Genomic DNA, 21,325 nt, shown 5'->3' on the forward strand with positions numbered 1-21,325 from the left:
CAAAACACGTTTCACGGTCCAAGTACAGTCGTCCTCTCCTAGCTCCTATTAAGCAACCACTTCAGTCAAGAGGGCGCGGCTACCTCGTGCCCATCTCGATGAGGGTTCTGCCATTAATTGTTTTTACTTTTGCCTTTATACTGAAGCGGCCACCAAACATTCAATACGTAGTATGGCCATGTTTTGTCGAAGTCTATTGAAATGATTTCAGTTGGAATTTTGTTTTCGACGTTTTCAGCTCCAACCATGAAATCATCGATTGTTTTATATTGTTCTTGTTACATAGAGACCTTAGTTATCACAATACTTTCTCTTGAATAGAAATTGAGAAACTTTTAAAGGATACAGTTATCAGTGAAACTTTGAATAACAATGAATAACAGGCACAAGCGTCAAAGCATTTTTGTTTTAAACTAAAGCGACGTCCCCACTACGCCTAATGCTAATTTTCGACGAACAACCATAAAGTGGCGACTTCCATTTCCTTGAGGAATGCAGCTTAACATATGTCCGACTGTCTTATCAGGAATTTTTTTGTTTTCGTTGCACAAAAACTGGATCAACTGACCTTTAATCCCCCCTCTTCAGAGGTATATATTTAAAAATAATTCAACCTTTGCCATTTGTTCTATTGCAGATGTATGCAAACCCGGTTGGTCGTACTTTGAGGGTATCTGCTATTCAACAAGTCAGTCATGTAAAAACTGGACCGAAGCTGAGAAAACCTGCCAAGCGTACAACTCCAATCTCGTCACAATTAGAAATCAAGAAGAGAATGTCTATGTGCAGCATCGCCTAAATGGTGCCAAGGGCTGGATTGGGTTGAATGAGAGAGGTTCAGAAGGGACTTTTGTCTGGGCTGATAATGAGGCTGACAGCTTTACCTACTGGGCAAAGAATCAACCCAATGACTACGACAATGAAGACTGTGTTCACACCTTGGGAGTGGGACGCAGCTTTGTGTGGAATGATGTGGGATGTGATGCCTGCCACAATTATACTTGTTCAGAAGGTATTTGAAAACCTACTATTGTGACACTGATTGATTCATCGATTAAATGGCCGACTGACTGACTGACTGACTGACTGACTGACTGACTGACTGACTGACTGGTTGGTTGTTTGGCTCGTTGATTGATCGATCAATCGACGGAATTAACTATTTGTTTCACTTCTCTTTCAACAAGATCTTGATGAATGTGGAGGAAACAACCACCACTGTAACCAGAATGCATTTTGTACAAACACTGTGGGTTCCTACAAGTGCCAGTGTTCTGAAGGATATACCGGAGACGGCATATCGTGTACAGGTGAGAGGCGCGCGGTAGAGTAGCTGATGTGTGGTAAAAAGTTTAAAATTTAAACTGCAATCTTTGCGCCTTAAGTCACCACTATACTTAATATTGTGCACTGCCTCCCAACACACACGTATAAAGGTTAAAGACCACTAGAAGAAGGTATGAAGTATATATCTCACATAGACCCATACTAAGGTTTGGCTAGGTTATTCTTACAATGTATATTTCGGGAACAACGTATCGACGTGGACGCATAAGCAGTAGAGCGGTAATATCGACGGTATTTATCGTTTGCATTGGTTGCAATATCGAATCCACCTTCCATTTAAGTGCTCTGATGCATAATCGTATTACAAAGACGAATAAATTACTTTTTTGAGAATGATGCTATTTGTTAAAAGCCAGCTGTCAGAATTCTAAGAGGATTTCACCTCAGGAATTTCAAGCTTCATGCGAAAAGGAGAAGTGAACCGACTGTGACAGGCTTGCGCGTCACATGAAATTCTACTCCGCATAGTACACATGTACAGACTATTCTTTTCTTCGGCTAGCCGTACTACTGGATTTTATCAACTTGCGAAGTTAGCCTTTATTACAAAGAGATCAAACTAAGTTTTAAAGGACGGACAATGCATTTATTTCTCTTCCCTGCTTTAAGAATTACTAGGGGACATGTTACACTGACTGAAAGAAAGCACTGTAAAAGAGCCAGTTGTAATTAACTTTTGCTTAAATACAAAAATGCTCGTTGATGTTCAGTAGATCAGGTACTTTGTTGACGTTTGCATACATTTCATATCTTCCGTTGAAAACAATGGATTCCAAAAGATATTTGGTCTAGGAACATTTATTCGGCTTTTCTTTTTTTTAGCCACCACTATACACCACCTAACCATACATCTTACCAGTACAGTACGGACCAGTGTAAATAAATCTTTTAATCAGAAAAAATACAAATAAAAAATAAATAAAACTTGCTGTTGCGAACTAAAAAACAGCAGAATACAGTTTATGAAGTAGAATCCATATGAAAATTAGCTATGTGGAATTTTTCGTGTTGAGCCAATGACGTCACTTCCTGTAATTTGCAGCAAGCGGCCTTGTTAACTTCCGGAACAAGGCAAAGTAATGGCGGCCGTGAAATCTCGAATAAAAAGGCTAAAAAAAAAGGATACTTTCAATCGCCGTAAAGGATTGAAATTTGGTAACATGAGTAAGAAGGTCATATTCTACACGAAAATGCAAAAAGATGGAAAATGAAATTTTTGTCCCAGGGGCACTTTGAGACGAGGGCATTATCATCCAACATACCAGCATTCCAGAATAGGGTTAATCGATTTCATTGTCCTCCAATTAATTTCTGAAACCAAATAAATTCAAGCTAATTTAGTCAAACTGATTTTACAAATGATTAGATTTACAACAAAGACCTGTAACTGTGACGTTCTTTCTTTGTTTTTCTCTTTGAAAAAACAAATAATAAAACGGCAAGTGTTATCAGATCGGACGATTGTTATCGCCTAATAGCCCTCGTGCGATTTTTTACCAAGAGACGTGTTTTGTCCAATGGAAATGCGCGGACATTAATGGATGGGTTAAAGTTATTCCTCACCATCACCCTCGATCGCTGACTATGAAATTGCATTCATCGTTCTTTTAATATTAAAGCGAACTATGCCAAATTAAGCTTTCTGACTAAAATGTATTTCACAATGATTTGGTTTGGCGATTAAATATGTTCACGTGGCTTGAAGCCGTTTCATGACAACAAAAAATATTGACAGTCACGTTTTTCGAAAAACGTAGTTTTTTTTTTTAGCTTTTTTGTGAAACATTTCAAGTGTATCGTTGTCTCCTTTGCATTTCTGCATCATTTTAGTATCGATTATTCTTGGGTCAACTTGAACGGTTCTCAGAGGTTTTGTAGAATCCGAAAGATCTAAGATGATGGATCCAAGATGGCGACTAGGAATAATCATGATCATACAACGTAATACTCCCACTTTGAGGACTCCAAAAGAAATAGTTTTTGACTTATTATTTGCCTTCCAGATTTAAGTGCCATACCCTTAATGCTCTTTAAGTTACGAGGAAATGCTTCCCTAACCTACCCCCACCCAGGCTCGGGAACTCAAAAAAGCGCAGGCTGGATTAAGGTGATGCGAGGATTTTAGTCATAATCACTATACAAATATGTCTGCACAAAGGGTAAAAGTTTGCCTAAGTTTTGTTCCTCTTCTCTTAACTTTCCCAGATATCGATGAATGTTCTGCAGGTCATACATGTGACAGCAGCGCCACGTGTCACAACACAGACGGATCTTTCACATGCGTCTGTGACAGTGGCTACTCAGGAGACGGATACACCTGTCGCGGTATTGTGCTTGATCAGCTATTTAGACCTCAACTATTCGTTTCAATTCTTAAAATAAGCAAAGTTTTTATAATTAATTCGGGACACAACGAGGAAGATTTTCTAGTTGGCTCAGCTCCTTCAATCCCCTCCTCAATGCATGCACACGTCGTAACTACCATACTTCACTTTCTAAGCGACGTTATAGTTAAGCGACGTCAGGCTGAACTATATAAATATATGTTTCATATATTTACATTCGTTCAGGCGTAACTGTAGTTAGTGACAATACATAGGTGATCCGTAAAATGAAATAATGGTGAAGCAGAGAAAACGTCAATTCAATCCACCTCATATTTCGTATAAGGTCAATTTATATCCAGAAAAGAGGTTTCTTGCCGTCACATCATGCCCTGCTATCTGGTACAAAACTGCACTTAGTCAGGAGGGGAGAGTGTGTAGATAGTTTGGTATCAACGTTTTCCTCGTGGAGATAGAATTTCAACTCATGACACACGAAAGACGTAAAGTTAGTGTACTCTATTGTACTGTAACAGAGCGGAACTGTGAAAAAAATTTTACATAAAGAAGATCGAATTCTTGGATTGCAAAGTCCTTTCTTCACATTTTAACTTGTTTTTGTGTGCCTAAGGGCAGGCCCAGTCATCATAGGACGGTAGTCCGTCGTGCCTTCCTCCATTTTGCCCTGTCCTGTGCTACTCTCGTCAATTGTTGGTAACAACTAAATGCTGCCTTACTAATTGAAAACCCAATACCTTTCAACGAGTCTAATTGAAACTGTGAAATTTGCCACTAGGTAATGCAATTATTTAACGTTGGACGCGTTTGTAGCTGAAAACTTGGACTAAAAGACGCTCTTCGGTAACTCCAACTTTAGTAGGTAAACCATTGTGGTATTGCGAGATTCGCCCCGGGAAAACGACAATCATGATCATGATAATTCCATCATCTCCCAACATCCCTTCCAATTTTCAGCGAAATCAACTTGAGAAATTTACAGATGTGAAGGCTTAGGAGCAAACACCTCCGACCATAATAATCTGGCTTATGAATTTATTCATGGGCAAGGATCCTGCGCGACCTTAAATCCATAATTTAGCACTTCTGATGTATGTCATTCCTGATATGTCTTTCGTTTTCAGATTTGGATGAATGTTCACTCAACACTCATGATTGTGACGCCTCTGCAAACTGCACTAACACCGCAGGCTCATTCACCTGCACTTGTGACGAGGATTCCCATCACATTGGCGACGGAAAAAAATGCTACCTTTATCGTAAGTCCCATTACTATTTCCTGCACTTTCACTGACAGAGCTGAATCATCACCTGTTTAAGCCCTACTCTTTCTCTGAGTGCAATCATGACATCTCGAACATTTAAGCGTGCTGAAGTCGCCTACTTCTATTTTGGAGAGATGGTAAATTTTAGCCACTGATTATTCCACTGCAAAGCAGAAGATCTTGCTCTACAGTCGACCCTCTCCTTACGTCCTTTTATGTTAAATATTTTACTGTGATCCCGGATCGCAGTAAAAGGTGTATGGTGACCTGATCAGCTCTTGGTACCTTTTTTCAATATGAGACACAGCGCAGAGGAATAAAAATTTGATGTAAATTCCGGCTAAATTCCTTGAAAATTGCGGCGCAAACCGATTTGGTTGATATATATACACGTGATCGAACAAAGCGTCATTAGATTTTACTACGCGTCTGTTGAAAGATTATCCCTACGCCAGCTATGAGTCGCCTGTGGGGAAACGATCGTTGGCGGAAAGGCGACGTCGGAAAAGCGAAGCTTTTCGAGCGAGGCACGAAGTGCCGAGAGGGAAAAAGAGACATCCCTTGTCTCCATTTCTACCGTCAGCCCACCGTTACCTACGGTGATGCGCCCACAATCACTGATGCATGCGGCTTGTGTCTTGGGGATAATCTTTCAACAGACCTCATCCCCGTTCCCGGCCACTGATTAACCGGGCATGTTTCAATTCAACCCTGTCCGGTCTGGGGATCGGGCGTTAGCCTCTCCACAGGCATCGGACGGCCTCGTGATCTTCACCTTAAAACACTGTTGCTTCGTTTCAATTATAAGCTCACCAGCAAAGACAATAAATTCTCGTTTAACTACATCTAAGGAGGACATAAAGGAGATAGGACTAGGGAGTTTAAGAAACGAGGAAGGCAACGGTAACCACAACGCCACAAAACAATGGGGTTAATGAGCAAAAACAATCGCTCTGCACGTGCGTTTTACATTTTGGTACATTTCTTTGCCGTCCTCTGCAAAACAACAACGTGAAATGACCAAATTTTAGGTTTTCTCGAGAACGGGAGCGTATGACGCAAAATCTTCTTTATTTTTCCTTACTTTGACGTCGTTCATACTAATTTAGTTCCTGGAGAGTTCGCCAGCAGTTTCCAAGTTAAACAAATTTAAACGATTGCGAAAGAGTTACAAAAACGAGAAGTTATATTTTTAAATGACGTTCTCGTTACCGTTGCCGTCCTCGTTTCTTAAACTTCCTAGTAGATCCCCAGAACAAACGGCCACTGCCACAATACTGCAGAGAAATAGGACTTATCCAACATTTAGTTTGGCGTGAATAAGCTTGTTTTGAATAAAGATAAGCGCAGACTGATGCATTACAGACTGATTATTTATACCTGCCTCATTTTATTTACTTGTTTTTAGGTGGCCTTAATGATTCCATAATTTTGGCGGGTGATATCAGCATGATGTCGCAGTTGAATTCCTGGCTTCTTTCCCGCTTACAGAGCCCAGACAGAAGTTACTGGGTGCGCTGCTGGAGGGCTACGAGTGATGGCTGGGCTGGATCGACCTTTCACAGCCTGTGTGATAACAAGGGACCCACAGTAACCATTGTTCACGTTGGAAGCTATTACATTTTTGGAGGATATACGGACAATTCATGGATATGTAAGTATAACTGAATGCTACATTAGTACTTAAGTGCTGTTTAAGCCTTAGCTAAACGTTCTAAGTTCTGCTCTCTTTGGACAACACATCCGAGATTTGTTTTCTAACTAAATACTGAACGCGCAGCTAAACGTCATCTAACGTCACGCCAACATTTAAAACGTCTGGTTGTAAAGCGATCATAACTGCGACTTTAACAAAAGTACGGGGCAAAAAAAACGTAAAAGGCGAGCATTGAAATTTGTGTGTTTTCTTAAAAGTCAATCTGAGTTCAGGGGTGCTTACCATTTACATGGAAAACCCGGAAATTCCAGTTGGAAAATCAAATGGTACGCATCATTCCATTTGGAGTACTTCTGAAATTATGGGCTTCTGGTCAAAGTGATGCATTTTTATATTTCCTTTTAGGATTCAAAACTGATGTTCATGCATTTTGTATGTTATCTATCTTCTGTTAAGACAAGCTAAATCATTTCGTATTTATGCCGAAAATTTCCATCCGGGTGGTTTGCGTAAATGGTAAGCACCCCTGATTGCCGCAACCAGTGGAAGGAGGTATCAACGCAGCGGTAATTGCTAAACTGAGCCAACAAGTTCAATTTGAATGGTTCTTCAAAAACAACTCAAGATCTAATGAAATAACCTCGCTATAAGCCGGGAAAACAAGAAACGGTTAGGAGACTTTCTTAAATCTTTATCAAATCCTCCAAAACACGTTAAATTAAACATGCTAAAAGATCCAAGAGGCAGTAATGGTCAAAACGCCAAATTAAAGTTTCCAAAAGACAGCAAACGGAAAAATTTGGTGACCTGCAAAAGATCTAAAGGCTTTTAAACTCTATTTCTAATTGAGTGCCGTTCTATTTATATTACACGTGCAAGAAGTCTATTATCCTACACGCTATGATTCCTTAACCAGACACTTCCCACTGGTGCACACCCGTGACCAATGCTTGGTCACGAGGGTGTGCACTTATATGGGGTATGGCGACTAAAAACAATCAAGCTGAATGGCCATAGAAGACACATAGACATGCCATAATTTAATTCAATTTGGTCCATAATTCTATGAAACAAATCCCTGTCTTGTTCCAACTGGTCGCATTATCTTCCCCTCCGTTTTTTTAAGAAAAGACAAAATCAAAAACATTCTCCTTCTAAAATGGCTTTTACTATGAATATTGTAAATTCGCTAATGATTTCTCATCTGACCTGTGAAATGCTGCACGTGACCGACATTGTACATTATACCTCTGACATGTGCCCAGCTGCTCACTCTCCTCACAAAATCGGGGGTGGTGGGGTGCGGGAACTTGTTTTTGGGAGAGCGAGGGGCTGTGCACAGGTTACTGTAGCTAACTTTTACCTGTGTAAGTTGACCTGTGTTCCTTCATGATTTTCAATGAAGTTTTATAACTGAACTTTGTCATTGTTTTCAGTGAAGTTTAGGACATGAAAGAGTCCCATGAAATGAAAATTCTTACCTATTTTCATTTTACCCCAACGTTCAAAACTCTGCTAATAAATTCTACCATCCCACGGCGTCAGAACAATACATCAAAGTGGGAAGTAAATAAATAAATAAATAAATAAAATAAAACGAAACAATGATTTTTTTATTTACCTTCCAACCCTGTTTATAAGCATAGAAAACTATAATTTTGTTTTACTATAAAGACATGAGTGTTTTACTTGAAAAAACGTCACTCGTAAAATTCATACGAAACTACATCCGGGATCTGAGTGGCGTATTTTTCATATCTTCTCTAGTGAGGATATTGATGACGTCATTTCCCCGGCTGTTTTTCATGCTTGTTTGTACAAACAGTCAGTGATATATTTTCTTGTCTATCAGAATTAAACTAAGAAGAAAATTACCCGCTGGCTTGAAGTTATAAATTTTACTTTCTCGAGTTAAAAACAATATTTTAACACTCTCGCCGCTCGTTTCTTAAAATATTGTTTTTCTGACCACTCGAAAACATAATTAATATCTTTGCGGCGCCGTGGAATATCCTCTATATCCAACGGCCCTGATTTCGTGTCTTTCCTGCGATCAATCAATACATTTTGCAATAAGGTCAGTCGCGGTCACTACCTTATATAATTGATATTTAATCGTTTTGCAACTTTCATTTTCTTTCAGGGTCTGGTGGACAATATCTGTACTCGTCAAACGCCTTCATATACTCACTGAGAAACTATTATGGGTATGGATACTTTAAAAACGACGTAAGCACTAGTCAGGAATGCGCCACCTACACATATTACTACTATGGTCCAACCTTTGGTAATGGACACGATATTCATATTGCAGACTATGCTAATAGCAATTATAACTCTTACTTTAATTGTTATATGTACTACAGTACCTACTGCGACAATTATCTCTGGACCGGAAGCTATAATTTCTGTCCAAATGAGGTAGAGGTTTACTATGAAGTGCTTGCTTAAGCTTGAATGTCCTGTAAACCGCATCAGTTCAGTTTAAGTTTGAAATCCATTGATTTAGTGCTGTGGTGTAGTTTCTCTCACAAACATTCTAATTAAAAGTAAAACAGGAATCTTTTAAGACGCCTTCCTGAATACGAGTTCCACGTTTGCACGGAATAAAACAATAGTATTTTTTAAGGTGGCTCTGAACCCCTCTGGAAGAATGTTTTTAAACTTTGCAAACAATTGTATCTAAACATGTTGATTACAGTTCCCTACCAAAAACTGGGGTCACCGATATCGTTTGAGTTGTAATAAAAATAACTTGGGCTGTTTTTAACCGGTTATACTGTTGCTATGGTAATCCATTATGTGGAGAAAGTGACCATAACTTGTTAACCAATATTAATGTTTGCTGTTGTTGTAATGGACACTAGCGCCAGCCACCTTGAGGATTTTGGAAAAAGGACGTTTTGTGTTCCTATAATTTTCTGTTACAGTGTAAAAAAGCGGCGCACTTTTGTTAATGTCGTCTACGAATTCAAAGTAGGGAGCAAAATTTTCTTTTACGTGTCAATGCACTAGTTTTGATTCTTCTAGTTTCTTAATTCTTCAAAATTTAATTCGGTCGTTAATTACTCGTAATAATAAACATGCAATTATTCTTTGAAATATAGGTGAACAGTGGTAGAATATTGAGGTACGAAACATCAGAATTCTACCTTGTGCTAGTTAATTTTTAGTCAGGCGTTTTAGTTTAACCAAGAAGCTTGAAATTGTAGTCCTTTACCAAGAGTTAATTATAAGGTAAGCTTAATTAAGTCAGGGCCACCCAATGTGTACATTAATTAAAATGTTGTGCTCTATGTTCCCAGATTTTTTTGTGGCCTTTGAGAGCCATTTCTTTATAAGTTAATACGGTTTGATCTGTTCGGATGCTTTGGTTGAAAATTTAAGTCGCAGAAAGTTGTAGGAAACGTAAAATGCTAGCTGACTTCTTTTAGCATTTTTAACGAGATATTAGGCTCTACGAAAACGAAAGGAAGTTTTCCAGCGTTTCAAGTTTAAGGTGACATTTCACGTAAGGAAACTTTTAGATTTTCTTTAAAATGAACCGTTGGGTCAGGTCCCTGTTAAGTGCATAGGAACGTAGCTCATTAGAAAGAATTAATCGACAATCGCTTGAGGATGATACTTGATTTTGTATTGTTATTTTGCCATGTATCTTACTGTTCTTTGTTACGAACTTTTTCTTTTGTTTTAATTGGTGTAAATTACGAGCGTGAAGTTGTACAGCTCTATACATCAGCGGCTTAGTGTTTGTTTAAGTATGATTCTTGAGTTGTAACTTATACATCATTTGCTTTAATCAAAAGTACTGCAGTTAATGTATTGTACCGAGCAGCTGTTAATAAACTTGTTGCTTGAAAACCTTTTTAGTTTCTTTATCTTAAACATGCCCTCAATTATAGAACTCCATCATCTAAGCCCTTTATTAGACAGCGAGAATTTTTTTTTAAGATAGCACTTGCAAATTAGAAACACAAACAAGCAAACACAAGAAACAAGAAACAAGAAACAAGAGCAAACAAACAAAAAAAAAGAACAAAAATGAAAAGGTTATCATTGTCTGCTACAACATTAAAGCTGCTTTCACTTCATATTAACCCAGCTTTCAGTCTTACCGAGTTTTCCTCCTTCCTTTACAATTGATTTACAAACTCCAGCGAATCAGACGGAAGGGCCAGCTTACTCAATGGGATGATATATCTCTCTATGATATATCTCTAACTTGTTGTTTGAAAACCTTATTAGTTTCTTTATCTTAAATATGTTCTCAATTATAGAACTCCATCATCTGAGCCCTTTATTAGACAGCGAGAATTTTTTTTTTAAGATAGCACTTGCAAATTAGAAACACAAACAAGCAAACACAAGAAACAAGAGCAAACAAACAAAAAACGAACAAAAATGAAAAGGTTATCATTGTCTGCTACAGCATTAAAGCTGCTTTCACTTCATATTAACCCAGCTTACAGTCTTACCGAGTTTTCCTCCTTCCTTTTCAATTGATTTACAAACTCCAGCAAATCAGACGGAAGGGTCAGCTTACTCAATGGGATGATACATCTCATGAAATCATGCACAAATAGACCTATTCGGCTTACGCAATGTTGTACCCAATTCAAATCCTTTGGGCCTGTTTTGTTCCAAGTATTTCCATATCATTTAAATGTGAATGCTACATTATAATGCAAATGCAATAAACAAAGAATCTTAACTCCGGGGGATCTGAATTGGGTACAACATTGGGTTAGCCGAATCGGTCTATGTTAAGGTGGCTAACCAACTTTGAACGCCTGATTCTTTACCGTCAGAGATCCCGCGTTGGGTTAAGTACCCTTTTCACTGACACTAATTAAAGATTGATGAAAAAATATTTAAAAAGTAGGTCGGGGTGACATCGATGTTACTATAGCAACGGAATGGTGGCGTCATGATTGTGACACCTCATTTTTTCCTGACATCTAGACCTAAACTTTGAAAACAACATACTGTCATTGAGATTTTCTCGCCGGATGGACCAAAAATTCCTTAAAACTCGAAACACCTGAAAGATCCGATCATGCTGATTAATTATGGTCAGTTTAGTAACAGTGCATGAAAATCTTAGAACACATAAGATGTTGAGCACCAACTTTCAGCAAACTGCGGTAAAAAATTGAAAATGAAACAGTACATTTGTGTTACCCTTGAATCGACATGTGAACTTACACAAGCGGAGCTCAGTGTACTTTTTTGTTGCTTTCTGGTTTAGAGGCTTCTTTGTCCATTTTTCCGTGTTATGTGATGTCAACGTCGAATTCATCAACGAATTGTTTTGATTTTAATTAAATTAGTATTGTAAATTTATCCGATGTTAGATGTGATACCGATCTAAAAAGGATATGTAAACTTTCATTGGCTCAGCTTTCAGGTCATAAATGACCAAAACCAATATGATTTGAAAAGCTACGGACTTTAGAAGCAAAAACGGTGTACCTCGATTTTGATGGAGGGTTCTTTCCTCTTACGCAATCTTCAATCATAAGAAATTCCTGACGTGGTTCTCAAAATTTTTACTGCCAATGTCAGGATCAGTTTCAAATATATACATCCGTTTCTGCGCAGCCAAAAAATTGCACAACTTTTAACGTCTCTTGGCCAAGGATCGCGGCTCCGGTCCCCCCCCCCGTCCGTCATTTACAAACGAGGTGTACAAATGCAGAAAACTTCGTTGGAGGCAAATACTTCATATTTTTGCTTGAACTTGAGCTTTCGTTCGTTTTTAATGACAGAGAGCTCTCACGCACGCGCTTGTTATTTCATCACTAGTAAACACAAGGGCTAACAATCCGTAAAAATTTCATTCGGCCCTTTCACTGTTTATTGGAAAACCAGACACTATGATAACAGAGAGATCAAGTATCGCCTTGTATGGCAAAACACAAACGTCAACCTGCAGTAAAATCCACAGGTAAAGTGCACGATACCGGCACTGGCGCTTTCTAATTGTGCGTGACAGTTACCGCCGGGCAGGCTACAACCAAACAGCAATCGCTTTGAGAATGGTGTATTATTCAGTGAGAGACACAGGCAAACTCGGGAAAGGAAATCCGAGTGCCGGGAGTGCTTTTATCAGGAGTTAAACCTAAGACCTTCTGATTACTAGTTCGGATGCTCTACCACTGAGCTAAAGACGACTCGTAGGGCCTAAGGACATTAAACTAGGTTCATGGGACAAATTAAACATTCCGCTTAAGTCATAGTCAGTAACTGTAGCAGGCTCTTGTCTGAGGTATCTTACCAATAAATAGCGCTCCGAAGCAGCTCAGCTTGTTGACAAAGCAAAAAAAAAAAAAAAAAAAGAAAAAAAAAAAACTGCACGCGAGCAAAATACCCTTTAACCTCGTTTAAGCAGACGTGGATTCACCTGACATCTTCTTAAATCCATTTACTTAATCCATGATTTTGGCGGCAGCGCGCGCAAAGATCTTTTAATTTCGATATTCCACAAATAGCCCATTAATGCACGACCCTTTAACCCCATATGAGCGAGCGTGTATCACTTGATATCTTGTTCCTCATTCCATCAAAATAAATATTTTCTTCTTCTGATATATGAGTCTTTCTCGTTCCCACCAATCAATCCATTATTTGTTTAAAGGGATATTTTTCATTACCTTAAAATATGTGTAAGGAATTTAAGACAAAAGCACATTGATAGCCAACTTTACTTCCTGAAAATGGTTTTCTGTTTTTTCCCGTTGTTCAGTGTCTTTACATCCAGTTATTGTTGCCTGGGTTAGCATATCTCAGTTGCAATCGATCAGCTGGTTTAATTTTCCTACTATCTCATAACTCGCGTTGATTGACTGTACGTTTCTTTTATAATCATCTCAGTTTATTGCCTAACTAGTTCCAACTATAACTAATTGAAGCTGTACACAAAGACGGGCTTCAAAATGAGACCCAGTGATTTCTGTCTGGGATGATGAACAGATATCTCAGGGAGAACAAAAAGCAGGGGTGGGGTTAGAAGGGCAGCCCGATCCCTCCTCAGTCGCTTTTCTACTTTCCAACGACCTAACACTAACTGGTATTTAAAATTGCCTTAACGAGGGCATTTTACGAGGCTTTCGACATAAACCCCATCACCACCTCCCTCTTAGCACAGACGGCACAAACGGTCGACAGGCGTCGTCTCTTAAACGTTTCAAATTTTAACATATATATTGACATTTTGTTGTTAGTTTTAAGTCAGTAGTGTGAAATATGTTGCACTTGCGTCGATAAATAGCCTTGTATCGCCCCTTGAAAGTACTTAGAGAAGGTTTTACTTAGGATTTTCCTCGCACTTTTCAATCCCCGACCGCGTTTTACCAAACAGCTGTTTGCTGAAAATATTATCTTTCTACCTAATACTGAGTTTACGCGGATTTCAGATGATGTCTTTGTACTTCCGTTTCAGCAGATACCTGGTCCGTGCGGAATGCTTTCTTAGTTGGATAACTTAAAGATTTCAGTGTGTTTGAGAGGGATGGTGCGCGGCTCGAGAGTTCGAAAATCTCAGCAGCATTACGCTTGGCTTGCACTTTGATTATTACTCTTCACCTTCTCTTCCTCATTCTGAGAAATCAATACTTTATTATTTTTATTAAAAGGCGATTAAATTTAGGATATATATATAAAATGCTTTTAAAGCTTAAGTTAAAACCCTTTCACCTCGTTTGAGCGCATGTAGTATCACTTAATTCCCTTCCTCATTCCAAGGAATGAACCCTTTATTTTTTCGTGAGTATGTATCTTAGCAACAAAGAAATTGTATATCGTTTTACTTCTCAAATATCTCGTGTAACATCGTCTAATTTATCTAAAACAGGTTTTTATGTGGTATCAAGTGTTAAAAATTTATTTCAGCCTTGTTTCAAGAAAAAACGTCCCACTTTCTGAAAAGGAAAAGTCATTGGTATCTATGAGGCAATAAATAAAGAGCTCTCCGATCCAGTGTAGCTCTGAAACTCTTAAAAGTTTAAAAAACTCTTTAATCTCGTGACTAGTAAACGCGTTATCCCTGATCAATATCTCTTAAATTTAATTACGGGAAATGTATCCGTTTTAGGGAAGCATCAAAACGTGGGGGAAAAAATCTGTACTGGAACTGCCTTATTAGTTATGCACCTGAGCTCTAAACTGTAAGCTTAACACCTACTTAGACCAGGGAGAGGAAAGTCTTTCAGAGAGAGTGTAGTTTATGAAGCACCAGAACGCTATTTTAACTCTGCAATACTTTCAACGTGATATCAAGTAAGGCAACCCTTTTTCACCCACTTGAAGAAAAGTTAATTCTTTCCTTATCTTTCCCATTTCAATTATGAAGCGGCTGTTTCCTTGATAACGACCAATGACAAGATGACAGCACAGGAAGACATTTCTTATAAGCTGTCAGCGCTGAAACCACCACGTGAGTTAACAAGTGATTTCACGTGGACAGGATTACCTTCCTCATTCCACGGAGGAGAACGTTTAAATAGAGGTGCCAAGGGCCCCAAGAGGCACTGAGCTATCAGTTAAAGGTTGCAGCAAGAGCTAGCAGTACAAGAAGCAAGATGCAAGCAAAGCAAGTCTTCGTTTTCTTCGCCGTCCAGGTGCTTTCTCTGCAAATGTATTTCATTCAAGGTAAGCGGCCAAAAATCTTTTATCACGAATTTGTAGGCAGTTTCTGTTAAAAAGCGTTGTATGAAATGGCTCCATTTTTCATTTCGACACAAAACATTAATGCAGCGAAAATTAACGCGGATCTTCCTATTTATCCGTTGAGGCGAGTTTCATGAAAACAATATTTTGTAGAGCCTTTATGTTGAAACACGCTTTTCTTTTTGTTTTCCAAAATGCAAATGATGTTACACAGACCCGTTTTTCATATTAACTATCTCCATCCTCGTCAGAAACTCAGTTATCTAAGTCATTTTTTAACTGTTTTCTGTAGAATCAACACATTGTTACTCGTAACTCTTTCTCGGTAATTCTGCATTATATTTGACACTATGCAAAAAAACGATGGCTGGGGTGTGTTCTTTAAATTTTGATCATGCGCGTTTTCTTTGAATTGGAATTTTGATCGCATTTGCACAGTATTTTCGAGCGCTGTAGGGAAGCAGATATATGACCGAATGTCAAATTCAACTCATAATCGAATTTTGTCTAGTTGATGTCAGAAATGTTGTTTGGAATTCCAAACTGAATCGACATGTCAAACCACATTTCCAAATTAAGAACTCGAATTTGATAGACATAAGCAAAAAATGGCCAAATATAGTGTTTCCTAGTCTTTAGCAAAGGATTAAATATGAAATCTATCGTTCTTTGTTTGCGCAAGCGATCGGTTTAGCCTGAAAATGAAAACGCCTGACCTCATTTAAGAACGAATTTGTTTACTAAAAGTATTGGTTTTCACTAATCCATAGAGACAAAAAGGTCTTACGACATTTAATAAGCATTTAAAATGTCTGAGCGATTAGGACGTTAACTCCAGAAAAATAATATTTATCTAGGGTTTCTCATTAACTGATCTTAGCTTCCTCGTCAGAAAACGTCTTTTACTTGAAAGTCTGACATTCATGAACTTCTCAAACCTCACCTTTCGATTGTCTTATTTCAAACCGGTTTATTGACTCATTTAACTGGTTGCACGTTTTTAGTCTGTGGATGAAATCCAAAGAGTGACCTATCAAACAATAGGTTATAGCTGTCTAGAAGGCCTTTCCTTGTTATGATGGGGTGGCTCAAACTGTTGAGGTCGTAAATGAAATCCTTGTGTTTGAATATTTACATGAAAGCTACAGATATTAATTCGAATATTCAGATTGCTGTAAGTCGATCCTAAGTGAAATCAGACTCTCCGAGTTGAGTGAACGACCCCGTGATCTAAGTGAAGTGCATAAATAAGCTGCACCTTTTCGGCCGCTTTAACTATGGGTTCGCCTGAGGCGTAGCTGTTATCGCGTCTATCTTGAATGCAGGAGACCAGGGTTTGAGTCCTCACCGGTGAACCATATTTTCACTTATTACGTTATATTTCACTTCAGAAAGTGACATGTGTCAAAAGAGTAGCTGATATAATCTTTTCATAACCCCAATGTAATCAATCCTTTGTTTTTATAGGCGGAGATTATTCTCAACGAACATGTCCTGTAGCGGCTCACTCGGAAACGCTTTCAAGTATCTTAGATCGCGGACAGGAATAGAAGGGTCACCGACTTTGTTTAATTGATTTGTCCATTAGTTTAGTGAAATCAATCCTATATTTTTCTTGCTGATGGAGTTGTTTTATCGTAGCGAAGCAGCAAAAGCTGATAAACCGCCGGTTAAATATTTTAATCCTAAGACTTCAAAGCTTTTAAGCTTAAAAGTAAACGTGGTATCACTTTATTTTCAGTTTTCGTTTTCTCGAGATGCTCAACTTACGATTTGCGATGCATTTCTCAGTTGAAAGAAGTGGAATGTTGTGTTTTAAACTAAGTGAATATATAAAATGGTAGAATGATGTGTCACCAACTGAAAAAAGAAAAATACATCTTACCACTTCTCACATTTATAAACTCTAAGTTTCTTCTTGAAACTTGTTTACTTCCGTCTTCGTCCAAAGAATGTTCAGAGCTAGGATTTTTTTGATTTACTCCCCATTCTCGATCAAATCATTATAATTTTCTTCCTGAGGAGAAAGTATAAAAGGATTAACAGATGTTTGAAGCATGTAACGATAAATACCGTGTGCACAGTGCCTAAAGAGTGCCCAGTCTTCTCTCGTCATAGAAACGCCTGGCAAATAATCTTCCAACAGATTCGAACGATTTCCGCCAATTCCCGGGAGTTTTTGTACAGTATTTCGCTCAAAACAGTAAGGGATTTTCAATCATGATTTTGCCTGATGACGGGCTGATGAGCAGCTGAACACAGATGTGAAACTTTTTTATCGAGAGTGGGTGCGTATATCGCCCGAAATTTATCATTTTTGGAATTTTTGTACTTCTTGTCCGAGTGGATGGAATTTCTAACGATGAAGTTTACACGATTTACTTGGGCTGTTGGTGGAGTCAATAAGCCGAATCGAGTGATTAGATGGGTAAGCAACTACGTTATTTCTACATGGAACTTCTCCTAGGAAGAAAAGAGCTAAGTGTCTAGTGAATTACTGGATGTTTAACCTGGTTTGTTATCTTCCTCTATGAACACCAACACCACCACCAAAAACGAGTTTATTTCGTTTTACATTGAATGCATTTAATAGACTGGTCCAAGAGGTAACAATTTCTAATCCACCATGTGCAAAAAGATGCCGGGGACTGGAACATTTATCCATAATTCTTAGCGTACTATTAATAACTCTAAAAATGCTCATTAAAGCGCACAAAAAGGTTCTAAAGAGCATTCCATTAACATCTTTAGCAGACTGATGTGGGATTTTGTTCTCTTCTAATACATAAAAATTTGAGGTAATCACAGACTTTCTTTAAGCCCGCTACCTTAAGCAACGTATAAAGCTCTTTTCACGTTAAAATTCTTTAAAGGTGAGTTACGTTACTTGGTCAACCTACAGTTAACGGAGATATCACTAGAACAGTGTTTTCATTGGCGAAGAGTAAATCATCTTTTAATTTTCTCGATATTATAAACCTGTAGCATTGCACATTGAAGTTGTTTTAACTCTTAAATGGCAAGTCACGTAGTGACATGGAGTAATAGACTGCGTCTAGATTATCAAGTTGATATCTTTTGCTCTACCGATGGGTTAAAATAAATAGTTTGGCATAGCGTAGAGCTCGCTTAAACAAAAAAAAATCATGTTCATTTGGTGGACTAAATTTTCTATATCATTGCTTCTTTTTTTCTTTACTTTTTCTTTGAATCGGAATTTTGATCTCAGCCGCACAGTTCCTGTTTGGTAGCTAATCGAATAAAACTATAGAAGGTATTTTCGAGCGCCGGCAGGGAAGCAGATAGTGACCAAATGTCAAATTCAACTCATAATCAAATTTTGTCTGGTTGATGTCAGAAAGATGTTTGAAATTCCAAACTGAATCGACATTTCAAGCCACATTCCCAAATTAAAAACTCGAATTTGATAAACATAAGCAAAAATGGCCAAATATAGTGTTTCCTAGTCTTTAGCAAAGGATTAAATAAGAAATCTATCGTTCTTTGTTTGCGTGCGCGATCGGTTTAGCCTGAAAATGAAAACGCCTGACCTCATTTGAGAACGAATTTGTTTGCTAAAAGTATTGGTTTTCACAAATCCATAGAGACAAAAAGGTCGTACGACATTGAATAAGCACTTAAAATGTCAGAGCGATTAGGACGTTAACTCCAGAAAAATAATATTTATCTAGGGTTTCTCATTAATTGTTCCTAGCTTCCTCATTAGAAAACGTCTTTTACTGAAAGTCTGACATTCTTTAAAAACTTCTCAAACTTCACCTTTCGATTGTCTTATTTCAAACCGATTTATTGACTCATTTAACTGAGTAAAGTGGTTGCACGTTTTCAGTCTGTGGATGAAACCCAAAGTGTGACCTTCGAAACAATAGCTGTCTAGAAGTACTTTCCTTGTTATGACAAGGTAGCTCTAACTGTTGAGGTTGCAAACAAAATCCTTATGTTTGAATATTTCCACATGAAAGATACCGATATTAATTCGAATATTCAGATTGTTGATAGTCGATGCTAAGTGAAATCAGACTCTCCGAGTTGATTGAACAATCTAAGTGAAGTGCAAGAATAAGCTGTGCTTTTTCGGCCGCTTAACTCAGTACTGTGGGTTCGCCTGAGGTGTAGCTGTTATCACGTCTTCCTTGAATGCAGGAGACCAGGGTTCGACTCCTCGCCGGGGGAACCATATTTTCATTTAGTAAAGAAATAAAAAACGCGCCGAGTGCATTGTTGAGTTATATCAGCACGCGGGAATTTTTAAGAACACGAGAGAAGTGCAGAGAGGCACGAGCCGTAGGCGAGTGCCTCTCTGCACTTCTCGAGTGTTCTTAAAAATTCCCAAGTGCTTATATAACTCAACAATGCACGAGGAACAAGTTTTTTATTTCTTTTATAAAATATAAACAATCGCAACTCCTCAGACAAGTGCGAATTTTAATGAATCAACATCAAGTTTCTCCTTACGCGAGATAACGCGTAATTTAATAGCGCGCGCTCTTGCCGATCACGACACGATCACGACAGGGGACAGCGCGCGCAATCAAGTGAAAAGTCAAACTGTTTTAGTTTTTCGTCTCGTCGTAAGCAAGTTCAAGAAGTTAACTACAAGTCAAGTTTAAGTTTTAAGGTGTTGAGAGACAAGTTCAAGTTAATTAAAAGTCTGGAAACATCAGTACAAGAGACTGTTCTTTGCGAATCGCTGGAGTGACAGCGCATTCTGTCTCTGAATTTCTCAGATTTTTCACAGGCAAAAAATCTGACGTGTGCTCCGTGCATATGTACAATTATAATGCACGCACCATACGTATGCTTCGTGCATTGTGGAGTTATACAGAACTCAGTTTGACCAATCACAGTGCTTGCTTGACCCTGGCTATTTTATAATACGTCATATATTGCTTTTACAGTCTTGCTGGCCTGAGGATGAAATCCTAAAGTGTGACCATTCAAATGAAACTATTTAGCCACTGCCATTCGCAAGTAGATTGCTTTTCAAGGTCTTTTTAAAATAAATTTTTCGTCAAATTTTATTCTTGGTTTATAGTATTTCCTTGGAGTGAAGGGGTGTGTGGTTTTAGTGTTGACAACTTACTTCCTCTTGCCATCAATTTCGTTTCACTTTATTTTCACAGACGAGAATTATTAGCATTGCTTTAATATTGAAACTCGTTTAATTTCAAACTTGTGGATTAACTTATCTCGAGAATTCCTTCACTTTAAATTTTAATACAGATCTGTTGCTTTTCGTTAGCTGTCAGGAGGTCGAATTACTTAGCGTATATGTATCCAGAAAGCAGAGTAAAAACATCATCACTCCCAGCCGTGAAGTCGTCACTCTAGCAAATTAAAAGTAATTGGTTCTCAACTTCCTCGTTCCATAAAATCAATCTTATTCAGTTTTGCAGATTAATGCTGGGTTTGTTTCTCTTATCTTTCTTCCTGTCAAAGAAATCAACCCTATTTTATTCTTGGAGATTTTAATGTTAATCTGTGAGCACATAAGGCTTACTAAGGCGCTTGAGCCTTGAAACATTTTGAAAGTAACATAAATCAGAACGGAGAACTAGCACAACTAAATTGGCTTATTCCTATTCAGGTAAAACTGAATCCTTTTTTGTGGATTAAACCATTCATTAAATCATTTGTTTTCTTCCTGACAAGGAAGTTTCCATCAAACGAATATTTCAAGCTTTTTAATTACCTTGTTGATTAATTTTCTGGTATTTTTTATGACCGGATGTATTTCACAATTTTTGGAGTAAATTTTCTTAAAAAAAAAAAAAAAAACAAAGTAAAGCAAAGGAAAATGTTAACTAAGAAATCGGGAAGAAAAATGAAAGCTATTAATATTATATATCTGAATTACTTCTACAAATAGGTTTCTCGTCATTGGGGTACAGAAATTAAAAAAAACAAAAATGACACTTTGATACAGACTGTTAAGGAAGGAGGTGTACAACCTTTTGTTACATCATCTGTTCTAATTGCAATTGCAACAGGAAGCGTTAGCCATATCTCAGTTAAAATGATTCTTC

The 21,325-nt window shown here is 38.0% G+C and overlaps 2 protein-coding genes across 3 annotated transcripts in view; both read left to right on the top strand.

The window, feature by feature from the left end:
- The window catches only part of LOC146471511 (uncharacterized), a 30,776-nt gene extending 21,222 nt beyond the window's left edge, over positions 1-9,554 (top strand). Inside the window, exons 14-19 of one of the 2 annotated variants that reach the window (XM_085119985.1) lie at positions 638-1,012; positions 1,188-1,310; positions 3,553-3,672; positions 4,814-4,948; positions 6,363-6,608; positions 8,755-9,549. In XM_085119985.1, coding sequence (XP_084976111.1) covers positions 638-1,012; positions 1,188-1,310; positions 3,553-3,672; positions 4,814-4,948; positions 6,363-6,608; positions 8,755-9,062 — 1,307 coding nt within the window. In that variant the 3' untranslated portion in view covers positions 9,063-9,549. Of the gene's footprint in view, positions 1-637; positions 1,013-1,187; positions 1,311-3,552; positions 3,673-4,813; positions 4,949-6,362; positions 6,609-8,754 lie in introns of both variants that reach the window. The other variant, XM_085119986.1, reaches the window with a different exon arrangement.
- A 5,601-nt stretch (positions 9,555-15,155) lies between these two features.
- The window catches only part of LOC146471512 (uncharacterized), a 32,060-nt gene continuing 25,890 nt past the window's right edge, over positions 15,156-21,325 (top strand). The window contains exon 1 of the mRNA XM_085119982.1: positions 15,156-15,260. Within this exon, the coding sequence (XP_084976108.1) occupies positions 15,191-15,260 (70 nt within the window). The 5' untranslated portion in view covers positions 15,156-15,190. The remainder of the gene's footprint in view (positions 15,261-21,325) is intronic.

This window comes from Pavona decussata, unplaced genomic scaffold (genome assembly GCF_977016875.1).
Source record: "Pavona decussata unplaced genomic scaffold, jaPavDecu1.1 SCAFFOLD_102, whole genome shotgun sequence".
Classification (NCBI taxonomy): Eukaryota; Metazoa; Cnidaria; class Anthozoa; order Scleractinia; family Agariciidae; genus Pavona; species Pavona decussata.